At 42.1% G+C, this 12252-nt stretch overlaps 1 protein-coding gene across 1 annotated transcript in view; it reads left to right on the top strand.

Annotated features, from left to right (window-relative positions):
- The window catches only part of LOC123957703 (deleted in malignant brain tumors 1 protein), a 68810-nt gene extending 57958 nt beyond the window's left edge, over nt 1-10852 (top strand). Inside the window, exons 23-25 of the mRNA XM_046030696.1 lie at nt 5155-5457; nt 9011-9145; nt 10499-10852. Of these exons, the coding sequence (XP_045886652.1) occupies nt 5155-5457; nt 9011-9145; nt 10499-10566 (506 nt within the window). The 3' untranslated portion in view covers nt 10567-10852. The remainder of the gene's footprint in view (nt 1-5154; nt 5458-9010; nt 9146-10498) is intronic.
- The last annotated feature ends 1400 nt before the right edge of the window (nt 10853-12252 follow it).

The following is a 12252-nucleotide window of genomic DNA, read 5'->3' on the forward strand; positions in this document are numbered from 1 at the left end:
CCTGGCTTTTTGCTAGGGATTCTCCGGGGTTCTCCGTGTCTGATTGAAAACGCCTCCTCCGTCTGGCAATTCGGCTGTTTTCAGGTTTCCTTCGTTGTAGCTGGCGAGACCACGTGGCTTGGTCTGACCTTGGTGAAGTTGGCTCGACGAAAAAGGCTTAAAATGGAACTTGGTCGTTCCTGAATTAGTCCAGTGTAACTTAACGAACTGATAACTTTAACAAACAAAAGAAATAAAGAAAATAAAACAAACTGAAGGCAGATCGATGTCGCGGCACTTCAGGTGTGTAGCTTCAGGCGAACAAAGGGCCTGTTTGTTTCGCTGGCCGAGTCTGGGCGTTGCCTGGCGAGGCACGCTGCGCGTGCCGAAACGTCCAGAGAGCAGAGCAGAGTGGAAGAGCCAACAGCGAAGAGAAGAGAGCGAAGCGAGGTCGCGTGTCGCTCTTTTGTTGCCTGGGGCGTGGTTCCCCAGGGGGCGTCTCAGATTTCCCAAGGGACTTCCTTTCTAAACTTAATGTCTAAAAAGAAATCTATTTGCGCGTATTATAATCAAATATTTTCCACAATCGAACCTCAATGGTTGAATTGTTGTACTGTTCTAGGCATTTGGTAACAGGAAACAATTGTCACATTATTGGTCAGGATATTTATACATTTAACGGCATTTCCGACGAGGGCATGTAATACTTATTTCGTCCACTTGGGGGAGCTCAGGTTACATGAGGAAAGCTTGGATTAAATCAAAGATCGTCTCTCCTTAGGAACTGGGAATATTGTTGATTCATCCTTAAATTCAAGCTGGCGATTAAGAGTATAGTAAAACATTCCTTTGTCATCATTTCTAAAGGAATTTTGTAGGAAAGTACTATGAACAAGCATTGATTACATTAGATGAAGGAGTGTCTTGCTGAAAATAAAAACACTACACAAGTAACTTTCTTTTCAGCACTAATATCAACAACAGATAGCAACAACAGTTAACATAACTACTCAAATAGAGGCAAACGTATTCAGGTAACTAAAGATTTAATTAAACTTAATTAAATGCTTTGAGTCTTTGGAGACTGCAGTCCCTTTCACATTGAAAGTTCGGCTGTCCTGGACCATGTCACACTTAGGTGAGACAAGGAGTATCCCTTTGATGTGGTAATAAAACAAAGAATAAGGTCAGTTGCCACGGAAACTTGTGTGGGGAGGCCAGTTTTGATAGGCTGTTTAGGGAAATGCCAATGGCTGGTTTGTGTCCCTTTGTCAGTTTAACAGTCAGGCCCCGCGTTATCAGCTTCGGAATCAAAAAGGTGCCAGTTTTATGGTCGGGATAGCACTTAGAGAAAGCAACTTTGACCCCTTCCCTTCTTCTCTGGGGAGGAGAAAGGAATTTAGAGTAGCTCCAAATTTATTCAATATAAAATGCACAAATCCACAACGTTGTTCACTACAATTGCCTAAAGGAAGCATATATAAAGTGAAGAGCACAGATCCTTGTGGAACTCCATGACTAACTTTGGCGGGCATGGAGGACTCATCGTTAACATGTACAAACTGAAATCGATCTGATAAATAGGACTTAAACCAGCTTAGAGTGGTTCCTTTAATGCCAATGACTCTGTCTCTGTAATAGGATCCGATGGTCAATGGTATCAAAAGCAGCACTAAGATCTACTAAAACCAGTACCGAGACAAGTCCTTTGTCTGATGCAATGAGGAGGTCATTAGTAATTTTCACCAGTGCTGTCTCTGTGCTATGATGCTCAAATAAACTATTGCTCTGTAGAAAGTCACACAGCTGCTTTCTCCAGGACCTTAGAGAGAAATGGAAGGTTAGATATAGGTCTATAGTTGGCTAAAACATCCGGATCAAGTTTGGGCTTTTTCAGAAGAGGTTTAATTACAGCTACTTTAAAGTACTGTGGTACATAGCCTGTTGATAAAGATAGATTGATCATATCTAGTATAGAAGTGCTGACTAAGGGTAAAACTTCTTTAAGCAGCCTAGTCGGGATGGAGTCTTAAAGGCAGGTCGATGGTTTAGATGAAGAAATTATTGAAGTTAGTTGGTAAAGACTGAGGGAAGCAAAACAGTCTAAACATATATCTGGTTCTACAGCTGTTTTCTATGGTTCCTGAGTTTAGAGATAAGTTGGTGCCAGTTAAGGGCAGGTCATGGTGAATTTTGTTTCTAATAGTTAGAATTTTATCATTAAAGAAGCTCATGAAGTCGTAACTACAGAGAGCTATGGGAATACTTGGCTCAATAGAGCTGTGACTCTCTGTCAGCCTGGCTACAGTGCTGAAAAGAAACCTGGGGTTGTTCCTATTTTCCTCTATTAATGACGAGTAGTACGCTGCTCTGGCATTACGGAGGACCTTCCTATAAGTTTTAAGACTATCTTGCCAAATTAAACGAGAATTTTCCAGTTTGGTGGAACGCCAATTCCTCTCACGTTTTCGCGATATTTGCTTTAATTTGAAATAAAGAGTTTCAGTATTATACCATGGAGCTAACCGTCTTTGTTTTAGTATTTTCTTTTTTAGAGGGGCTACAGAGTCGAGTGTCATTCGCAGCGAGCCAGCAGCACTATCAACAAGATGATCGATTTGGGAGGGGCAGAATTTAGCATAGGAGTCCTCCGTTACTTTGTGATCTGATAATGAATTTAGAGCTGATGGAATCGCATCCTTAAATTTAGCTACAGCACTATTAGACAGACATCTTGTATAGAAATTTTTGCCCAATGGCGTGTAGTTCAGCAATACAAACTCAAAAGTTATCAAACTGTGGTCAGATAAAGAGGGATTCTGTGGAAACACTATTAAATGTTCAATTTCAATACCGTATACCAAAACAAGGTCGAGGGTGTGGTTAAAACAGTGAGTCGGTTCATGAACACTGAGAGAAGCCAATGGAATCTAAAAGAGAGATAAACGCAGTACTAAAGCTGTAATGAATATTAAAGTCCCCTACAATAATAACTTTTTCCGTTTTAAGGACTAAAGTTGACAAAAACTCTGCAAATTCAGATTAGAATTCAGAGTACGGGCCAGGTGCTCGGTACACTATAACGAAAATAATTGGTTGCAGTCAAAGATAGCTGCAACTCCACCTCCTCGGCCTGTGCCTTGAGGAATGTGAGTATTAATATCATTCAGCTCTCCTATTCGTTTGCACTATTGTTCTTGTGGTTTTAATTTTTATGAGTTTTTTATGCACAGCTCCTCTTCTGTTTACCTTTGATTTAAATAATTTCAATGGTCGGGGGGCAGACACCATCACTATAGGATTTTCACTAAGTAACTCCTGAAATGGAGGAGCAGAGTGTCCGACGTTGTTTTTGCGTCTAAAACACAACAGAGTAAAAACTAGCAAGTTCTTTGAAATAGTTTTTACAAAAATACAGTGACTGATAAGAGCTGGGAAGCACAAGACAGACTGTTTTTCTCCAGGGTCGAAGTCAGTGCTAACTTTGGGACTAACCTCCTTCACTCTTTATTCAACAGTTGACAGCAACACACAGGAGCTCATCTTTAGTCCTGAGAAGCTGCAGTGTTTATTCACCAGCCACTGTAACTTCTACTGTACATTTACTGCTGAACAAGGTGCTGACCCGTTTCTCTCTATTCACCGGGGCTCCGTTCACACACGCGCTCCGTCTATTCCTCCTCTACCGCACATACACTGACCGCTGCAGCAAAGCTAACAAAGCTAACCAGCTGGGATCATCACAAACATGACAAGACAGACAAGATAGTAATACTGAAGCTTTCGTTTATGTGAAACAGCAAAGCTAACTTTACTCACCTGTCCAGCAAACATAGCATCGGTTTTCATTCCTTTCAAATCTTATACATTTATCCAGCATTTAAACCCCTCACAGATGTTAACACAGGTCTTCCCCACACCTAGTCATATAAATTGTTTCACAGTTCCTCAGACCTTTCCCTCTTTGGCTGTTTCTCAGTCTTCTTCACAGATCAAGTTAAGCTAATGAGTCCAGCATGTTCGAATGTACCGCTGTTTGTTTACATTCTCTCTCCCACTGTTTCGAGCGCGCAACCTCCACCTGCTGCTTGCTCTGAGCAGCTTTGTTTGTGCTCAGTTTACAGACCCGGGGCTGTGTAGGAAAACCAAATTTTATTCAGAGCACACGTGTCAGGGACGTGCGTGATTGAGCAGGTTGGTGGACCCAATTGCAGGACACAGAGCGGAGTAGATACAGTTCAAAAACGTTTATTGTGGCAAACAAATGGCGAGCACACTTACTGGCAGAGTGGTTGAGATACACCCAAAGAATAAACAATCCAAATGAAACAGGTAATCCAAACGGGTTCAGATCCAAGACAGATATGGCAGAGACGAGACAAGAACAAAGCTACACATGACAGGCTACTACAATGACCAGACAAAGACTGAGGGAAACAAGCAAGCATATTTATACACACAGGGTTAACGAGCTGGGCAGGAGCAAAACAGGGGACAGACATGAGGGACTAATCAAGCACACAGAGACACAGACAGGGAGAGTGATCACCGGGGAAACAAAAAGCAGGCAGAAGGATTACTGGGGGGAAACAAGCAGAAGCAAATCAAGATGCAGAAACATAAACAAACATCAGAAGTCAAAAACTAAAACAGGACAGACAGGCAAACCGAATAACAAACTAAATAACGAGAACAGACTAAAGCAGAATAATCAACAGAATAATGAAACTAAACAGATCAGAACCAGACAACCAAACTCCCAACAAGACACACAGACAGGATCGTGACAACAGTGTCTTGGATAAGAATCGCAAAGTATCCCTTTAATAGTGAAAACAGTAAACAATATGCATTGAAAGTTTTAACAAAACGGTTCAATTTACTAAGAAAACAACACAATAGCACAGAAGTGTTTTTCCACACAATTTCTCCTGTGAGAGGCAGATGGAGGACTACGGAAGCTTACGAGGTACAACAGAGGTAATGTGGTGATTGGGCAGTTTCTGGTACCGTAGAGCATTCTTTAAAAAGAGCATTTACACCATCATGGTGGGAAATTTGAAAAAATACAGTTAAATTTGAACAATAAATGTGTTTTTTGTTGTGTGGTCAAACGTTTCTGTGGTGTGGTTTTGCTGGAAACATTTGGACTCTCTTTGTCCTTTTTTTACCCAGTGAGACTGCAGCCGCCCAGCATCTCCCTGACGTCCCCTAACAGAGGTTCAGAGGTCACCAGGGGTGACAGCTTTGTCTTCACCTGCTCCACTTCCTCCCACTATCCCACTGGTGTTTTCTTCCTCATCTTCTCTGGCTCCAACATCACTGACCCCAAGCCAGCAGTCAACCACTCAGCCTCCTTTAACTTCCCTGCTGCTGAGTACGAACACCAGGGCAACTACAGCTGTGTGTATGAAGTCACATGGTCTACACGGAAATACACTTCTCCCATGGCTGCACCAGTTAGTGTCCTCATCAAAAGTAAGTAGAATGGAGAATTTAAACTAACTGTTGCTATATTTTATGAACAATGTCTCCAGACAAAACAAATCACGTTTCTATAAGCACGCTGCGGTGCTGCATCCATCCATCGTCTATACCCGCTTATCCATGCAGAGTTGCAGGGAGCCTATCCCAGCTGACACTGGGTGAGAGGCGGGGTACACGCTGGACAAGTCGCCAGTTTATCACAGGAAACATAAAGACAAACAGCCATTCACACACACTCACACCTCTAGGGGCAATTTAGAGTCACCAATGAATCTATGCATGTCTTTGGACTGTGGGAGAACATGCCCACACAGAAAGGTCTGGGATGACCAAGGTCGACCACCTTCTTGCTGTGAGGCGACAGTGCTAGCCACTGCACCACAGTGCCACCCTGCTGTGGTGCTACAGTGTTAGATAAGACATAAGATAAGATAAAACAGCAGTGTGTCTATTACATTTGTATCTCATTTGACAAGAAAAACAAGAAAAAATACTATGACTGATGTTTTGGTCCACCTTTTCATGTGTAAAGATGCAAACATGGACAAAACCAAGTTTCACAGAATATTACAGTAACAACTGTCAACAGCTATCTTACAAAACTGATCTCAGCTTACAAATTATTCATGGATGATAGAACTATTCATTTTGCATCAACTTGTATAAACGAATTAAGAAATAAACTTCAATCGGAATTAGAACTAGAAGTTCACTGGATTTGTGAACATAGACTTGTCTTAAATGTAGCAAAAACCAAATTGTTGTTCAAGTCTAGACATGCATCTAATGGCGTTCTCTATCGTGTCGAGACTCCACCGTTACATATTCCATATGTACGAGGATGATTGCCTGAGGTCAGGTATGTGGAAACTTCTTGATTGTTTGATCTCCACCTGAGCTAGGGTATGTGCGTGAAGACAATCTCTATTACAAAGAAAAACCAAAGACAAGTGTGTGGGTTATAGTAGAGTCCGAGCTAACAGAGAAAGAACATCTTACCTGTTGTAGTTTGTGAGCCTCTTTGGATTGCTGTTTCTCTTGTTCCAAAACAATTACCTGTCTCCGGGAGACTGTTGACTGCCAGGTCCGCCAGGAAAGCAGCCTCCCGGTTGTGGAGCTGTGTGTCCCCTCTTTCCAGTGTATTGCTCACGGTCTCGAGAGCTGACGCGCCCGGTCGGGTCCGTGCTGAGCGCATACATCAAGTGGGCTAACAGACGAGAAAGACACTTCTGTTTTCCTGACGAACCGGCATCTCCACGCTGCCTCGGGTGAAGCCCGGAAGACGAAACATGCCAACTCCAGCGAGCGTATTGCCGGTGTTATGCAGAATTCTGCCTGCCTGCCGAGAATAGCATGCACCTCGCAACCACTTGAAAACTCATCTACCCACAAATCCTTTCATTTCTCATTTCTAGCGGCGGACTGGCACAATAATTCAGGGCGGCAATTGACTCGACCCCAGGCCATTTTTTTCACACAAACCTCCAAACTGCAAATTTTTGTGGACTAACCCTATTTGCTGATGTAACAGGTACCAAACCAGGTACAGTCTTTGTCATGTTCATCTACTGACTTTTGGGACTGATCATTAAAGCAGCCTATGTGAACTGTTTTCATGGTATTCTAAGGCTACGGGTGCACCCTCAAAAATCCAGAGAAACCCTGGGTAAGTTACACTAATAGCACATACAAATGTACTCCGATAGCCAACAAAAAAACACTTGCTTAGCCTACAATGTTCAGTCACCAGTGTCCATAAAGCAAACAGCACAAAAATAAACATCTATCTTTCAGTAATTTCTAACATTTTCCACAGGCCTGTTCAGTAAAGAAAATACTGCTGCAGAGATTTAGTAGCACACAGAAGCTGTTGCCATGGTTACAGTGGTGATTCCTCTGTTTGTTCACACAACAATGACACCCCCCGGGTTCAAAAGAAGACGCAGGAGGAGGGTCACTCCCTGTCTGAAAAGGCTTTATACACACAAACAATAAAATATGTGGCCAGCTGCATGGAAGCTCTTAACACCGGAGCTTCATAACGGAGCCCACCTGCTACCAAGTCCATTTATACCAAGTTTACATGACCACGGACTCACTCCAAAAGTCCTCTGTCTGCGTTGCGGCTTCCAAAGTGGATCACAGCCATTCTAGTCTGTGTTCACACCAGATGCGCTGCACTGCGTCCCAGAAGAGTGTCTCCACTCCGCTACAGAGACAATACGCAGCCAGTGTATTTTTGTGCTGCTTCTGTCAATGGGCTTTGAAGTCTGTTTTCTCCCGTTTGGTGGACATGTCACGTGTGTTACCCAAACAGCTGTGACAAGTTTGTAGACACAACCATGTTAAAAAGGCAGGAAAATGCAGTACGCTTGTGTTCGAGGTACCGCCGTTTATGTTGACAAAAATGTTTTGCTACGTTTTGCTACGTTTTGTCAGCGCCGCCTCGTTTCATATTTGCCAGCAGACGTGGCTCGTATGTCATTAAGTAAGAACTCTGATTTGAATGTAAACAACTACGATAGCTTGTATTAAAATTAGCCGCTGAACTCTGACATTTCAAGTGACACCAAATCTGTCAAAAATAGCCAACGAGAGCCCGCTTCGTAAGGTAGGGCCAGCCCCTATTATTTCGTGGGTAGGCCGAGCCAATTATGAGCAATTGTGCCAATGACGGGCACTTCATGTAGCCAAGAAAATTCTGAAAATAACGAAACCCAGCTTTAAATAGGATGTTGATGATCTACCAGCAAAAAAACACTTCTGCGTCAAGCTACCAGCTAATAAGGAGTGATGCAGCAGCAGTCGTTTGCCGCCAAGGGGCGGTACTGTTTTAGAAAAAATACGCTAAGACGTACACTTAGAAAAGCCTGGTTAAATTACTGTCTATGAAGATTCTCAGTCATCCAGGTCATAGTTATCCAACGAAGGTTAAAGTCAAGGGCAACTGGACTTGGTTGAAGATACTGGAAGACGTTTCGTCCCTCATCCAAAATTGCAGAACTGAAGAAGTCCTTTGGATGAGGGACGAAACGTCTTCCAGTATCTTCAACCAAGTCCAGTTTCCCTTGACTTTAACCTTCATTGGATGGTGAAACGAGCGATCCTGAACACAAAACAGTTGTTGTTTGTTCTTAAAAGATGGCGATTATAAAGACAAAGAATCTGGGTGAAAGGATGGATGAGCACACGCAGGTAGCAGGGATTGTCTGAGCTACAGAGAGAGCTGTGCAGCTCCCCGACACCCAGTTAACTGATTACTGTGAGGTTACAACTCACAGCCCAAAAAGGAGAACAACAAACGCACGTGTGTAAGTTACATTTTCAGCTAAAGGAGATCAAAAGATGCGTATGAGACCAGGAAGACCAGGAAATAAAAACTGAAATTCTGAACTCTTGTCTCATACTCATCTTTTGATCTTGAACCCAATTGTCTTCAGTAAACAACAAAAACAAAGGAATTTGCCTTACTTTTGGAGGGGACTGTATACAGTGCTTGAAGTGGAAAAAATTTCAGGATAAACTGTTTGTTTCTCTCTCCTAGTGCCTATGTTACCGCTGGTCTCCTCAGTAGCAGGTGGGGGTCTGCTGCTGTTCCTGCTGGTCTTGGTGGTGGTCTGTCTGGTTGTCGGAAGAAGACGACGAGCCAAGCAGCCTGGAACCATCTTCCAAACTCAATGTGTGTGCTCACCAGGACACATTCTGTTTTGTTTTTTTATTTTCTCAAAATACACTTCCATCCGATGTTTGTGCATGAATGCTTGTAAAGATTTGATTCCAGGTCTTGACATTAACACCCATGGTGGGTAACACAGTCACTCCCACTAGCCACTTTGGCGTGTAGAAAAATTGTAGTCTTTTCAAAAGGCATCTGAAATAACAAACAAATTGCAATTTGACCCTACGACACTAAAACTCCCATGAGTAGGCTACTACCTGCACATAGTGTTTGCTCATTGTTTCATTCAGGAAGCCTATCTTGACTGACAACACTGTAAACAAGAAGACGCTGTGGAGATCAAACTTGAGTACTGGCTGTCAGACAAAGGGCTGTTTTAGCCTGCTGTTAACCAGCAGCAGTGATGATGTAGTAATCTTTTTGAATAGCAGGAGAGTCCACACAACAGGCATGTCTCATTCTCCTGCAGTGCTGCGCCAAATATGACATCCAGACTTTTGTCAAATGAGTCCCTTAGACCTGCAGACCGTCAGCCTCCCGCCTGGTTTAAACTTGATGGTATGATCTTTGTCAAATGCACAGGAGAACGAGAGAAAGAGAAAAGGCATAGCTGAAACACAAAGGCAGGAGGAAAGGGCCGTTAAATGCTGGTAAATTACAGATTTCTTCAAGATAAAGGGACATGGTGTTTCTACTGGCTACTCTCATGTCACATCATATCACAGCTACCTTTCCAGAGTTAATTCTATTTTTAAAAGTACTCATGCCATGTAGGAAAGGAGGAGATGCGTTTGTATGGGAATAATCTGGTAAATAAAGACCTGTTTCAGACTTATCTCCAGTTACTCAGAGCGACCAGAGCTTCATGATGATAAGCATAAATCCAGTCAGAGCTCTGAGGAAATGCAAAACAATCCTAAATGCCTAAATGTAGGCCTAAATGCAATTTTAATCCTGTTGCCTTAATTGTGGATTTTTTCTTAGACAAAATAATTTATTCTTTGCTCTTTGTTTCAAATGCAGATCATTGCTCTACTCTGTATTACAGTATTTACTGCTGTTAAAAATAAATCGTTTCTGATGCAACACTTTTATGTGTTTATCTTAATAGACTACATGTTTTTTAAAAAAGGTGCTTTCAACACAACCGTATCAGTGCTAATGATAATATTAGTACATTTTAACACGCCAATTTAAGCATGCTGTTGTCAACTTTAATCATATAAAACTTTTAAAATTTTCCAACAACAAAAATGTGGCTAGCCACATTGACTAGTGAGCAAAAAAGTTAATGTCAATCCCTGATTGATTCGGATAATCATAAAACATTTTGTCCTGATGCTTGTGTTTCAGTGTCTGTCAGAGGCAGTAACGATTATGAAGATGACGAGGATGAGGAGGAGGAGGAGAAGGAATGTTGACCCTGTACACACCAATGGGAAACTCAAAGAGGAAGCTGAGAGAAGGGAAGAAGAGGAGAGTGATGATGATCATGATTATGAGGAAGCGGGCCCCGATGCAAATTCTATAAAGGCCACAGTGGTCTGTTTCAGTGTTAAGGACATCAGAGAAGAAGAACAACAACAAGCAGAAGAAGAAGAAGATGTATGTAGATTAAATGTGTTGGGGTCACGAAGGATCAGGTTTGGTTATTGGCTGAATCTCAGAGATATTCTAGAAATATTAATAAAATTATTAAAATCAAAATGTATTAATTGTCATTAATCAATTGATTTAATTAAACACCCTGGAATCAGGGACCAATAACCAAATATGAAATCAGTCTAAAAAGGATAATTTCACCTACAAATTGTCAACAATCAAACATTATCATTCAATGATAGGTGAGTTTGAAGAGTGAGTCCGTACACTGGCCATCACAACCAACTGATGTCACAATATTCAATACAATAACCACAAACAACAACTTCTTAAAATTATAACAGAATTTATTCACTATAGCAAATAAACACTATCATCTAAAGTCAAACAATCAAACATACGACAATCAACAAGTGAGAATTGATTGATGTAATAAATTTGAAAATTAATACCAAATTATGAATTTTAGATTTATTCAGAAAATATTAATATCTAACGCTCTCGTTTTGCGGGGCACCACCGGAGATCCAATCCGCCCAGAGTCTGCGGACCTCTGGATATGGTTTTAATAATTATACAATTACTCACAGTGAATTTATTAACTAACTAAAGCGATATAAAAGGGTGGTCAAATACAGGGAAATTAAACAATGGCTGAACAATGAGAATGGAGGTTCGATTGTGGGAAGCATTTGACTCATATGGCAGAGGAGAACTAATGAAAGTAAGCTATGAGTTTAGGGGTTAAAAAGAAAATATTAACATTACGGGACATCTCTGACCACAGAATGCTTTGATTGGTCTTACTGCTTGTCGATGGTCTGCTTTGGCCTGTTGCACGGGTCCCACGCTAGCTGCCCGATCCTGGCTTTTTGCTAGGGATTCTCCGGGGTTCTTCGTGTCTGAAGAAAAACCTCAAGGGTTGGCCGTCCTCCGTCTGGCAATTCGGCTGTTTTCAGGTTTCCTTTGTTGCTGCTGGCGAGACCACGTGGCTTGGTCTGACCTCGGTGAAGTTGGCTCGACGAAAAAGCTTAAAAAGGGATCTTGGTAGTTCCTGAATTAGACCAGTGTAACTTCACGGACTGATAACTTTAACAAAACAAAAGATTGCTGGAATTGAGGTAAAAATCGATGTTGCGGCACTTCGCGTGTGTAGCTTCAAGTGAACAAAGGGCTCATTGCGCTGGCCGAACTCTTAGGGCGTTGCCGGGAGAGGCACGCCGGGCGCGTGCCGAAGCGTCCAGAGAGCAGAGCGGAAGACCAGAGCACGAGGAGAAGAGAGTCGTGTGTCGCTCTTTTGTTGTCTGGGGCGTGGTTCCCCCAAGGGGCGTTTCTGGTTTCCCGAGGGACTGCCTTTCTAAACTTTAATGTCTAAAAAGAAATGAAAATCTATTTGCGCGTATTATAATCAAATATTTTCCACAATCAAATCTCAGTGGTCAAACGATGGTATGTAATACTTATTTCGTCCACTTGGGGGTGCTCAGGTTACACGAGGAAAGCTT

This window comes from Micropterus dolomieu, linkage group LG02 (assembly GCF_021292245.1).
Source record: "Micropterus dolomieu isolate WLL.071019.BEF.003 ecotype Adirondacks linkage group LG02, ASM2129224v1, whole genome shotgun sequence".
Taxonomy (NCBI): Eukaryota; Metazoa; Chordata; class Actinopteri; order Centrarchiformes; family Centrarchidae; genus Micropterus; species Micropterus dolomieu.